The sequence below is a fragment of the Aethalodelphis obliquidens genome, unplaced genomic scaffold (genome assembly GCF_003676395.1).
Source record: "Aethalodelphis obliquidens isolate GAN/ISIS:26980383/991018 unplaced genomic scaffold, ASM367639v1 scaffold30, whole genome shotgun sequence".
NCBI lineage: Eukaryota > Metazoa > Chordata > Mammalia > Artiodactyla > Delphinidae > Aethalodelphis > Aethalodelphis obliquidens.
In genome coordinates this window covers 410,836-424,473 of record NW_020837974.1, presented here as the reverse complement: position 1 = coordinate 424,473, position 13,638 = coordinate 410,836, and the positions used below count along the sequence as shown (strand labels likewise).

The 13,638-nt window shown below is 48.5% G+C and overlaps 1 protein-coding gene across 10 annotated transcripts in view; it reads right to left on the bottom strand.

Moving 5' to 3' along the window:
- The window catches only part of SUN1 (Sad1 and UNC84 domain containing 1), a 51,898-nt gene that overhangs the window by 17,849 nt on the left and 20,411 nt on the right, over nt 1-13,638 (bottom strand). For 4 of the 10 annotated variants that reach the window (XM_027125535.1, XM_027125534.1, XM_027125533.1 and 1 more), the window contains 11 exons: nt 12,073-12,257; nt 11,118-11,144; nt 10,829-11,014; nt 5,284-5,481; nt 4,720-4,803; nt 4,358-4,468; nt 3,134-3,232; nt 2,517-2,610; nt 1,658-1,716; nt 1,364-1,509; nt 314-490 (listed from right to left, as the gene is read on the bottom strand). In XM_027125535.1, coding sequence (XP_026981336.1) covers nt 314-490; nt 1,364-1,509; nt 1,658-1,716; nt 2,517-2,610; nt 3,134-3,232; nt 4,358-4,468; nt 4,720-4,803; nt 5,284-5,481; nt 10,829-11,014; nt 11,118-11,144; nt 12,073-12,257 — 1,366 coding nt within the window. The remainder of the gene's footprint in view (nt 1-313; nt 491-1,363; nt 1,510-1,657; nt 1,717-2,516; nt 2,611-3,133; nt 3,233-4,357; nt 4,469-4,719; nt 4,804-5,283; nt 5,482-10,828; nt 11,015-11,117; nt 11,145-12,072; nt 12,258-13,638) is intronic. The other 6 variants (XM_027125539.1, XM_027125540.1, XM_027125532.1 and 3 more) reach the window with 5 other exon arrangements.

Below are 13,638 nucleotides of genomic sequence, written 5' to 3'. Positions count from 1 at the left end.
ACCTCACTCTTGGGCGTCACCCACGCGCCTCCACCCCCTCCCCCAACCCTGCCTGCTCCCAGGGTGCACCCCACCCCCTACCCTGGCCTCAGACGTGGCATCTCCTCCGGGGGCACCTACCGCAGCTCCCCGCCACTGCAGGCCAGGAACCCACCTGCCATCCGTGCGGCCACCTCTCACTGCAGGGCCCTCCTATTCCTTGTCCCCAAAAGGAAAACACAACACCCGAGAACTCCAAGGTGGCATCACCTGGGAGCCCGACAGCCCACCAGTGCCAGCCCCCTTGAGACGCTGCCCCCACCACGCTCCTCACCGGGGGCCACACCCCCTCATTGCTGCCATCTGCCCGGTCCACCCGCGCCTGCAGTTTCTGGAGCAAGGTTGACAACTCTCCAAGCTTCTTGTCATGGCTGTGACACTGTCCCGACAATGCAGCCACCTGCCTTTCCACTTCACTCATCCGATGCCAGTGGAAAACCTCATCGCCAACCTGAAACAGTAAGAGGTTCCAAAGGTGACACAAATGAGAAGGTCAACCTGGCAAAGGAGAGTACAGTACAGGATAAGTCGAAACAACGAAACAGAGCATTACAGGAAAACGTCAACTACAATACACACACACCCCCAAAGGAAAAGACATGAAAATGTTCATCATTAGTGATTTCCTTTATGTGGCAGACTATGGGTGGTTTTTATTTTCTTCTTTATGCTTTCTATATTTTCCAAAGTAATGAAAACTTTTTTTTTTAATGAAAATGAACTAAATAATGAGACTGCTTGAAACACAGGCACACCTCGCTCTACTGCACTTCGCAGATACTGCACTGTTCACAAATGAAGGTCTGTGGGGTCCCTGCGTCCAGTGAGTCTGTCCTCGCATCTCCCCAACAGCATCTGCTCGCTTTGTGTCTCTGTGTCACACTTTGGTAATTCTCAAAATATTTCAAACCCTCCACCAGCAAAAAGATTACAGCTCATTAAAGGCTCAAATGATGGTTAGCATTTTTTAGCAATAAAGTATTGTCAATAAAGGTCTGTACACTATTTTTTTAGACATAATGCTATTGCACACTTAACAGACTATAGTACACTGTAAAGATAACTTTTATATGCACCAGGAAGCCAAAAAATTCGTATGATACTGGAGCTGAACACGCAGTATCTCTGAGGTGCGCCTGTATGCATTACTTGAAGTGTTTCGGAACATTTAAGGAGCTGTAAGACATGCTTATTTGACGTTTTAAAATATTTTCTAAGACAGAGTGCCCAGCTGAACTACCTTGCAGTTTATAAGTAATATGGAAACTTACTCTGGAGAACACAGATTGGCAACGCCAGGGAAGAGCACATCCTAACTGATTACCTGCAGAGGCTGGTTCGGGTGCGAAGTGTCGGGTGTGAGCATGGTCCTAGGGTCATCCACCCTCTGTGCTCTGTGGCTGTGCATCCAGTTTAACACAGGCAGGAGTGAAAGAACATCACCCTGGCCCCATAATGAAATACTTGCACCTTGAAGGAGAGAAAAGCAACTGTATACACGTGTACATACAGTGCTTTTCAAAAGGTGTACTTAAATGTTCAATTCTTTCACTGATTTACATATATATGCACGTGCACATATTAGTCATCTTAGGTAACAAAGTAAAATTTTACTTACCTAGTAAAAGTAATACTGGAATGAGCAAGATTAAAAACTTGCAAATATTTCGAAGGCACCTAAGGAATGAAAAGAAAAACATTAGGGCTTCCCTGGTGGCGCAGTGGTTGGGAGTCCGCCTGCCGATGCAGGGGACACGGGTTCGTGCCCCGGTCCGGGAGGATCCCACATGCCGCGGAGCAGCTGGGCCCGTGAGCCACGGCCGCTAAGCCTGCGAGTCGGGAGCCTGTGCTCCACAACGGGAGAGGCCACGGCGGTGAGAGGTCCGCGTACCGCAAAAAAAAAAAAAAAAAATCAAAACATTTAACTTGGAAAAAGTAAAAGGCAGGGCTCACTATTCTATATGACCTCTCTAGATAATTTTATACAAAATACCCCCTCCCTAATTTAAAGTGGAAGTCACAGGCTGAGAAATGCAGTTAGTTTTATCTACAAGGTAAGTGGCTGCCTGAAGGAAAACCTGGCCACACGGTGCTGTCTCCCAGGCCCATGTGAACAACCCAGCAGGTCAGTTAACTGCCAACACGCTGGGCTGGGTGCACAGGAGGGCACTTAAGGACCTTGGTCATCGACCCACTGAGGCAACCTGGTGCTGGGGCAAGTGCACCAGAAGGTCCAGGCCTACAGTCCCGAGCACACCCTCCCAGCTGTGTAATCCTGGACACGTCACTTAAACGTTGCGCATCCGGTTTTCTTCAAGGATGACACCTGCTTTTCCTTTCTAACAGGAGTGGTTTGAAAAATTAAGACTATGAAAGCACTTTGCAAAATATAAAATGATTAAATCAAATGATACCATGAAATTAGCACAAAATCAGTTCTTTAAAACACCAAGCTGACACGGTATCAGTTTCCTTACCTTGTAAGAAGAGACACATTCAGCCAAGAAACCAAAGTAACAAACTGGTACCATCCAACCCCAAGCCACCAGAGTACTTCAGATGCTGCCTTCCCTAAAAGAGAGAACACCACACATTCTAAGGAAACGTTCGCAGGAAAACCAAACTCCTAATGGACTGGTTTTGTGAAGGCCAAGCTAGCAGCATAAGGAAATATACTAACAGATGCTTCGAAAGTATATTAAGATGAAGGAAGTTAGGGATGAAGTATATTAGGACAATGCTTAGTCATCACAGCAGGAATATCCATAACTCAAACACAGGAACGTAAATAAGCCACAAAGCAATAAGTCATACACAAGACAAGATACAAAAGAGTAAACACCAAACCCATGCGTTCTCAAGTACAGTACTTACAACAACACCCAATACACTGGAGAAACAATGAATGCCATGCAGCCAAAAGCACAGTATGTTAGCATTTCTAAGTAATAAAGGATGGAACACGTTACATCAAGGATCAAAGCACGTAAACCGAAAATGCAATGTTGACTTGGTTAGGTGAACAGTTTACTGCAGGTGCTTAACTGCCAACAGCCTAGGAGCGAACGCTAACATGGAAAGCCAAAATAACCACCTGGACAGGCCACCGCCAACCACAGCACCGCTGACACCGTCCTGGACACAAACCCTCCCGTGGCTCCGACCTCGCGCAGCGCCTGCACCGAGAAGTGACCTGTGCCGGAGAAGATTTGGGCGGGAGGGGCACCTTCAAACACCAGCCCCACAGTCCCGACGCGGCAAGAGACACCCACCTCGTGGCACTGTACCAAAATCCTCTCGCATCAGACAGTCAACAGTCTCTCCTCAAGAAAAACAATCGACTACTTGAAGTCCAAGCAAGATGCTGAAACTAACTTATGAAAACCCTGCTCTGTGTCTGAACAGTTTTCACTCGCTTCTGCCTATCGACACGTAGGATGTAAAATGCAGACGTTTCCTATAAACCCGCGGGGCCTGGCTGGCAGCTACCCTACACGTGTGCACAGCTGCTGCTGGCAGAATGGGTATTGGAAAGACAGCACAATCGTTTAAAGCAAGTAAGATTCCATGGACACCAGCAGTTAACATGCTCTGGGTGAGACAAGAGTTACGCAAACAGCAAGATGAAAATCTTCCTACAGCCCAGTGAAAAAATATTTTGGAATTATAACCGGTAGTCCCACTGGATGACAAAATAAAACACAATTAACTTTATACCGAAAGCCACACATATAAAGCAGAAAACTGCTCGTGAAATCAATTCCTTTCATTTTTAAAGAGTGACCGCTGGAAGTAATACACCCACACCAGCATTTGCGTGTTGACTCCTGAAAACATTAAGCAATGCCAACACGGCTGACGTGCAAAGAAACGGTTTTTTAAAAAATCTATTGCTTTATGTTTATTAATTAACAGTTAAGAGACAACAAATTTTGAAGTTCAGCTTTTAAAAAAAGCTGCTATAAAGGCGCCCTTCGGCAAGACACTGACAGGTACAAACTGGATTTCTCCATAGCACCCCGGCTGCACAGGCTCAGGACACGGCCCGTTTCCCGGGCGCGGGCCGACTGTACCCCACGCAGGACACAGCTTCTTCTAAACCGTTCATTTCACCTGAAATACATAACTTTCCATACGCTTAATTTATACTAAATACACTTACAAAGAAGCTTTTCAAGAGCCATATTCTCCATATTTTAAGACAGTTATTATATTCCTGTTTTCACTGAACACCTGAATTCCAAACACAAAGAAACAATGAACAAGGAGCATTTGCGAAAACACGACAGAAACAAAACACAAAAGCGCGAGAGACAACCTGCATGGGACAAGGCGAGCCCCACGGTCCCTGCCAGCCCTCCTGGCCATGAGGGCTGCGAGCGGGTGGCGGTGTGTGTTTCCAGGTGCTTCCTCCCCTTACAGTCATCGCCTGTGGGGTGGGACAAGCAGTTAATTGGACAGATGAACACGCAAACCCTGTCAATCTCAACGGTGCCCAGCAACGGCAGTTTGAAAAAACTAGGAAACTCAATTATGAAAAACCAAAATCCCAGCCAGTGTCCCCTGGTGGCTGTAGGCTCCTGGTGTGAAGGGGGCAGCGAGAGCCCCGGCCCCGTCCTAACCAGTGGGGCCCCAGGACGGCCTAAAAGGATGGCACAGGTGCGGCCGAGCCATACTTACACAGCGACGCCCCGTTTGCACGGAGGTGGCCGTCCTCGCCGAGGGGCTCTCTCACATTCATCCTCCCACAGTGACTGGAATGAGCTGCAACACAGGCGAGAGGGGCCTGAGCCCGGGACAGGAGCTCTGCAGAGTGGCCGGGTCGGGGTGGTGGTGGGGGTGCAGGCCGGGGGCGAGGTAACTGCCTCGCTCAGGAAATGCCGTCAAGTCCCGCCAACCTTGGGCATGCCCCGACCACCACACAGGATGGGCCGGCTTCAAACATTTTTGAAACATCATTCTAAATGCCAGTCAGATAAATTTTTTGCTTTGAAGATGGTCGTAAGAATAAAAAGATGAGTGTGTTAACTTTTTATTTAATGTTTAAACCCTGATCAACTTCCAGGAAACATCCAGAACTGCACAGAGAACAGGGAGAGAGATGCACAGCAAGGCTGCGAGAGAGCGAGGCCGCAAACGACGCGAGGAGAGGGCGTGAGCGAAGCGCCACGCGGGGAAAAGAGTGTTTTCTCCACCTTGAAAGCTCTATGTGGCGGAAAAAGGAGGAAGAAAGTATTTAAATACCTTTTGATTCATGGCTTTTTGACTCACAGCTTTTTGATTCACGATCTTTTGATTCGTAACTTTTCAATTTGTAATTTTCTGATTCATAATTGAGCTTCATTAAAGCCACTTGGAAGAGCTGAACTAAGAACGAAGGAAAGGACGCCGAGGTGCGCGTGACCAGCGACAAGATGCTATCCCTGCAGCGAGCGGCGCAGCCTAGTGAGAAACCGTGAACACAGTTACTCCTCTCGCAGCACGCGCTCCCTATGTCAGAGCCTGATTACTCACTTTGGGCAAAGTGGAACCCACTTTTTTTTCGGCTGTGCCTTGCGGCTTGCAGGGTCTTAGTTCCCCAACCTAATAAGCTCGGGCGGTGAAAGCGCAGAGTCTTAACCACTGGATGGCCAGGGAATTCCCTGGAACCCACTTTTTTAAATGGACACCAGAGACACACACTCGGGCCGAGTTGCAAACCAGCCCCATCCTGGAGCGCCAGCAGCACCACATCTCTCCCACAGGCCGTCTTCCATAAAACATCCAATCTGAGGTCACTTCACCCCAATGCTGTTTATGCACACGCTACCATCTTTAGACATTGGCAAACGACTTCTCTTCCCTGACCTCCGGCCCAGCCATCCCACTGTGTTCCCAGCCTCGAGAAGGCCTGTCAGCGAGAAGCAGCCCCTTCAAGGACGTCCGCTACAGCACGTGCCGCAGGGTACACAGAGACACCCGACGTGGCCACCTGAGGCTCCTTTTCCTCAGCACCTGGAGCACCAGGACAGTGCGACCTCTATAACCTACAATGTGCAGGGTGACAGTCTGCAAATCACAGTGGCTAGAAGTTTTTATTCTTAAAAAAGTTATTTGTAGTGAGGTGGATGAACCTAGAGCCTGTCATATAGAGTAAAGTAAGTCAGAAAGAGAAAAACAAATACCATATCCTAACACATATATGGAATCTAAAAAAAAGGTTCTCGTGAACCTAGGGGCAGGACAGGACAGGAATAAAGATGCAGACGTAGAGAATGGACTTGAGGACACGGGGAGGGGGAAGGGTGAGCTGGGACAAAGTGAGAGAGTGGCATGGACATCTATACACTACCAAATGTAAAATAGATAGCTAGTTGGAAGCAGCCGCACAGCACAGGGAGATCAGCTCGGTGCTCTGTGACCACCTAGAGGGGTGGGATAGGGAGGGTGGGAGGGAGGGAGACGCAAGAGGGAGGGGATATAGGGATATATGTATACACATAACTGATTCACTTTGTTATACGGCAGGAACTAACACAACGTTGTAAAGCAATTATACTCCAATAAAGATGTTTAAAAAAAAAGTTTCTTCACTGAGTGGCAGCTGAAGTATGAGGCTTGTTCCTGCACAGTGACTCCATGGGACGGCCTGCAGCCGGGGCTGCTCGCCAACGTGCCCAAATGCACAAATACCCAGCCCGTTCACTCACCCCCGGCTCAGCTCCCTGAGTTTAGGGTACATGCGTGAGGCCAGTGGGGACTGGAGAGGTCTGAGTTGGAGTGATTTCAGAAGAAATAAAATCAGAGCTTTCCCCCCGCAGATAGCCTGAATAAAGGAGTAGGCTATCTGTGAATTGGAGCCCTGAACCAAAACAAATGCAAACCTGGGGCCAGGAGCCCCCGAGTGTCAGGGCCAACTCTGTGTTACCCCACTCACACTCTTCGTTTTACACCGCAGCATGAACTTTATACAGAGGTCGGACAAAAACAGAAAAATTCATGAAGAGGTAACGCAGGATCTGTCTCACTGACAATCAGCGACACCAAAATCCATTTTTCATTTATCAAATCGGCAACATTTTAAAAGAACAAAAATATAAACACTTATTTAGCAAGAGTACATGGAATGGGGACCCTCACGTGGCCATAGGGAGAGGGCAATCCTGGTCAGTCTTTTGGGAAGTCAACTGGAAGAATCTATTTAAACTGAAATTGTAAACAATCTTCTTTTCTCAGCAGTGATAAGTATTTATTTAGAAGCTGCTGGGCGGAACACTTTTTAAAATATATTTAGTCGCTAATCGCGGTTTCTTCAGGAGGACAGGCTCCATCAGAGCGGCTCCTCCATAAAGCCGGTCAGTAGTATTTCAGCTGCTCAGCTCAGAGGCCAAGCCGCAGCATGCCACGCCGCCCACTTCAGCCTCAGCCGCTCGGCAGTCACAGCTGTCCAACCCCGAAGTCAGCCAAGTTGGCTGGTCCCTCTCCCGGAAGCAGCAGACGTTTCAGTCCTTACTTCTCTAAAGACTAAGGCTGATTCAATTAGCAAAATTCTGCTCAAAGCACCCAAGACAACCGACAAAGTTTCAAAGGAATGACTTTTCATTCACTCATTCATTCATTCAGACCTATCTTTTCTAAGTTAGTTTACACCTTCTACTGGGGGACGCAAGCATTGCCTTAGGCAAGAGAAAAAACACAGAGGTGTGTGTTTTCAGATTCCAATTCCCTGGGTCCTTCTGTGCGGTTAGCCCAGGGGCCAGGGACGCCCGAGGCGCGCTGGCCCACATAGGAGCGCCTTTTGGCAGAGCCGGGTCTCCCGGGTCTCCAGCCCCTACAGGTTTCTCACACAGGTGCCAGCCCTCACAGGAGTACTGAATCTGTCCATCTGCACGCATCCTATCAGCACCTTGCTTTGGTGAGCGCTGTTCGATGTCCCAGGGAAAACACATGGAAGGCTTTTAAAGCCTTTCTGACGTGGCCCAGAAAATCACGTTTTGTCAACAATGCACTCAACCTGAACCTCAAAAGGTTTCAGAATCAGAAACTACGTGGCTCAGGCGGGATGAATGACGTTTAATGCACACCTACGCTCCTTCTGGCCTGCCTACCCCGAAGACTTGTGCACATACACAAATACACCCAAAGAAAACACTGCTTTTAAAAGTGTACAAACAAGAAAGCCTGAATGTCCACCTAGACACTGACTAAACAAATTTCGATACAACCATAAATGCAATATTAGACAGGCATCAAAAAGAATGAAGTTCATCGCAATTACCATTTAAAATGAAAAAAATTGCAAAACCATGTATTTGAAGTAAAGACAAAAACACACTCCATGTTTCTGTAGGAACATGAAAGCAAAATTCAGGTGGTGCTTACACAACACTGTGAAATACCAGTGGATTGTACACTTTAAAATAGTCGGTTAATTTCATGTTATATGATTTTCACCTCATTAAAAAGGCAGGAGAACCCACAATGAACAGGATTAGCTGCAGCTCCCTCCAGAAGGGAAACCAGACAGGGACTGGGGAGGGACAAGGGGTGACTTAATTCATCTAGTAAATAAATAGATAAATTTAAAGGTTTAAAGATTTCACAATGAGAATATAAGAAAAAGAATAGAAAGAAAGGAAATGTGGGGTGGGGGTTAACTTATGATTGTGAAGAGTTACCCATATTTTGAGTAAATATGCCCATGTAACAAATTCATGCGGTGTGACCTCAACCACGCAATAAGAGTGAAAAGCCTCTGGGTGTAGGTTATGGGTGATTTTAATTTTCTTCCTTGCACACCTCTGTGGTTTTCAAAAGTTCTTTGATAAATGTTTTACTCAAATAATTAGAAACTAATTTTTTCAAAGGTAACAAATTAGCATTGGGTCTACAAACCACTGCTATAATCTAAAAGAGCAAGGGGCATGATAAGAATAGAAGCTCAAAGCAAATAACAGTATAGTAACTTGTTTACTCCACCAAAATACTCAAGACCGATTTAAGCAGGAAGTGGGATGAGTTTCCAGAAGCTGCCACCAAAGCTACCACGGCTGACCTTCCCTCTGAAGACACAGCAACCACACAGCTGGGTTCAGGCCCACCATCCTCCATGCTGTCAGAACAAGTGGCTGCATTGTTGGTGACGCAGACGTAGCTGGGGGACAGCAGCAAACACTGCCACAGACAGGCGGCGACCTGTGAGCACCACGACTCCACCAGGTACCGTTTGTGGAACGTGCTTTTACTCTGAGAAAGGTGTTGTGCTCAACTCAGCAACGGCACACTTCAAAATGCAGCCTCAAAACCCGATACACGGCATGCCAGGTGCGGAGTCCCGGCCCTGGGAGAGCACTCAGAGGACACAGCGTCTCGGGGAGGGCGCCCTGCAGGCGAGATGCCTGGGGCCAGGTCCAAGCTCCATCACTTACCAGCAAGTGTCTGAAGCTGGCTGAACCTCAGTTTACTGGTCTGTACAATGAGGGTGACAACTGTCCAGCAGGGCTGCTATGAGGGTCAGTGAGGTCATGGGTACAGAGCGCAGGAGGCAGAGTGAGCGCTCAGCGATGCTGGTCTCTACAGCACCCACACGATCCAGAAACTGTTACAGAGGAAACGCTCACATTGATTCTGCCACCCCCTTCCCCTCACTGTATTCCCACACTGCTCTATTAACGCTAAGGAGGTCGGTAACACTACAGCAGCCAAAACCCAAAGGTCTAGAAACGAGGATGAGACGCCGAAATAGAAATAACTGTCAGTCCAGGTATCATCCTTCATCATGTCAAAGTCACCATTTGAGAAGTATGAACTGGGCATCCTCGTGCGCAGGGCACAGCCAGGAACACAGGGATAGACAGACAGCGCCCCGTCCTCCTGCACTGTTCTGTCCAGACCCTGTCCACCTGCCCGAGCATGTCCTCTGGCTCTGCCAAGCACTCCAGTGCTCAGATTAAACAGACAAGGTACCAAGGGCTTGGAAACAAGGCGACACATTTCAAGTCGAGGACTCCCAGCCTCCCTATGTGTTCCCTTAAGGCAAACAGTGATCACAGCAGCCGCGGAGCCCCGAGCCTGGAGGGGCACATCGGTCACACGGTGGCCCCCAGAAGGGCCTCTGTAGCTGTGTTCTCCCCAGGGGCCCAGCAGCGAGGCCGACTCAGTCTGGCCCAGGTGTTGATCAGAGCTGGGAACATGGGCAGGCCCGGGCCCTCTGTGGTCAAGCTGGCGCACCGGGGTCCCAAGGGCCTCCTCTGCCGGTCAGCAGGGCCAAGGTTGCCCCGCGAGACCTTCCACCGTGCCTGCCGCCCTCCCAAACAAGGCTGGTGTGCCATGTGCCCCCCAGAAGCTGCACACTCCCGGTAAGCTGCCCCTGCGGTCACGGACTCTCACCCACAACAGAGACCAGAGACAACACGTCCCTGCCTCAAGCATCACCGCCTCCCACCCTGACTCCCTGGGCGCCTGGCATCTGCGCCCCTAGGAAAAGAAGGAGCGTCTGCAGGTGACTGCACAGCCCACAGGTCCAGTTCAGGACGAGGTTTCTCCTGCTTACTCCAAGTTCAAATTTATGGAATTCCAAACACTCCCAGGTACAAAAAGACCAACCACATCAGATGTAAGTTGAGAGAGGAGGAACAAAGCTAATTTTTGGTGCATCTCTTAAACTTTTAAAGGATAACTTTGAGTTCGAGTCTACAGTAGAAACAGTGCAGACACTGAGGCCTATAAGACAAGGTTGATGAAAAGAAAAGGAAATATCTAATATTTGGACGTGAACTCTTTTTCTAACTTTTAAAAGAGCAAGACTTACGTTTCTGACTCCTATCCCTCGAGTAAATCCTTGAGGCCGGGCCACGGGCAGCGGAGTACGCGGTGAGCGCGCCTTTGCGCTCAGAAAGGAGGCTGCAGTCGCTGCAGGTGTAGCCGTTGCTCCCTGCTGCTTCTACGGCCCCTGCGGCCACATCGCCGTTTCCCTGAATGGCAGCTTTATTCCCACCTGAAGTTTGCAAGAAGGAGATGGAACCTGCTTATTACAATCTGCAAACACCTAACTAAAACCTCCATCTTGAAAAATGTGGGGAAGAAAAGGATGAAATTACCTTTAAGCTCTCCGTCATCGTCAAGACCTAAAAAACACACATATTTTTGCTGTTGAGCTCAAATTATTAAAACAGAACAAAATACACAAACTCAAAAGTAAAGGTTACAATGGTTAATAAATCAGTATCATGGCACTGGTCAAGATTGACTTCCTACAACGCCTAGAACTAACAGAAATGTCTCCAGGTACATGCAGATGCTTGCTTTCAATTCCAGGTGAAAGCACAGCTCTGGAGAAAATACCTTCCCACACGCTCTGTTCTCACGCACTCTCACACTGTCTACACACACACACACGCTGTGCACAGAAGAACAGGCAGGAACCTCAGCACCAGCACACTTGCCTCCTCTGCTGCCCGCGAGCTACTTTGCTAGTGAGCAAAACAGAATACGAACTCCAGGGCTTCCCAACTCAGCACATAAGGTTTCTGGAACTAATCTAATCTTTAATTCTTCTCAGAAGGGCCAACCGGAACATCAAGGGGACACAAGCAGCTTTGCGGCCCCTCAAAGCCATGGCCCCTGTGGCCATCGAGTCCTCCACAGGGAGGACCGGGGTCACGCTGCTGCCTTAGTCAATACAGGTCATAAGCCACATCGTTTCCTAGGGTCAATTCATCTACACTAGATGCTTTCCAGTGAGACAAAAATTGCTGTCTGGAACTTGAAATCATGCTGGTGAGTTTACCAATGACTTTGCTTAAACATCCCACAAAAGTCATGCATTTAGACACACAGAGTTAATCAGACTGCCCTGACCACTCCACTCCATCTTCCACATCGCGACACACAATCGGCAGCTGGAAGCAGTTTCCCTGTGTTTCCGATCTCAGTCCAGAGGAAGGCCTCCAAACTTCCTGGGGCTCCTTCCCCCCAGTAAGGGGAAAAGGGACAACCTGGCCATGACACCCCTTCTTCCCAGAAGAACCGGAGAAATCACTGGAGATGACTCACCCCAGAAGTGGTCCACTTTGGTCTGCTCGCGGATCAGAGACTCGTCCAGCACAGGAGGCCGCAGACAAGCCGCAGCCCGCATGGCACTGGAGCCGCTCTGGCTGACAGCCAAGGACAGGACCTTCCTCGAGGTGTGGTTGATACTAAATGCCGGCTTGTGTGCACTGCTGTGCTGCTTTGCTAGTCTAAAAAGGAAGGAGAAAGGAGCAAGTCTACAGACTTTTTTCTAGTATATACAAATGATTACATTTTACCAACACAAAATCTTTGCCTGAGAATGAATATACTACTGTTAAGGCAACGTGTTCTTATGCCCTTTCTGCTGTAATGAGACATCTGTTAATCTAAAAAAGGAATTGTTAAGCTGGGCTCAAGAACTCCTCCTAAAATTGTACACACAAAGTAGTTCTCAGATTATTTGGGGCCTCATGACCCAAAAGTGGTTCAAACTAAAAATAACCTAAGAATAAAAATGACCTATATTTTGAAATTATATGATTTATAGATTTAGTGTCCCCCCCACCATTTAAAACAAGTAACTGCATCCACAGGCACATTCCGCACTGTTTCTCAGTCACTAGTAAAGGTGGAACAGCATCAAGTACAGCGAGGAGAGGCTGTCGCCAAAATCCTTCCTGTACTGGATCTACCACAAGGATGGAGACAAAGCCCTTGAAGACCCTCCCCACTGAGGGAGCGAGAAGTGAGCAAAAGGCAGGGAGCAGAGACAGGAAGGCCCCCATGAGCAGATGCACCGGGAAACCTGGTTCCAGCGTTGCTCAGGGACAGAGAACCAGCCTGTTACAGCCGTGGTTCCCATAGCAGTACCTGCATGAACACCCCAAACCAGGATATCCAAGAACCTCACTGCAAATGAACCCCAGGAGGCCGCTGGGCGTGCAGTGTGTGAGTGTGAACCACAGATGGGGAGGTGACGCCACAGACACCAGCGCCCAGCCTTGCTGTCAGGCCAGTGTCCCATCACCTCTCAACAGCCACCATCCCACTCCCAAGAGTGGACCACTCAGGCAGGAAGCTCGTCACTCTTACATGAGTGATGTTAAAGGAAAGCTGTTACTTTTATTCTTTATCTCTAAATGGCACAAAGATCCTGCACACTTTTGCCCCTTCTTGGGCACAAATAAGTGATGGGCACGTGGAGAGTTCAGAAATCAAGTGAATAGGACAATCATAAATACAGGTAAACATCTAAACTTCACGCCTGTATCTGTCAGTTCACACAGATTTTGTATACAGACTTAAAGCACTAACAACACAGACACCTGCAGGGCCACATGATGATGGGCAGGGCTCCTCCCTTAACTGCTGGTGGGGCCTGCTACGCAGATGAGCTGGGAACACTTGCCCCGAACGGGATGGGTGCCCGCATCCCTCTTTACACCAGCGCCAAACCACCTGCACACCCCAGCCCTGGTTTCAGCCTCATTCACAGTAAAGCTACGACCATGTGTGCAGTTGTGTGTGTACACACATATCTGTAAATTCGAGAGAGTGAAGTTTTACAGACCGAAACCTCATGTGTTTGGTTTTAACTGTTTTCGCTCA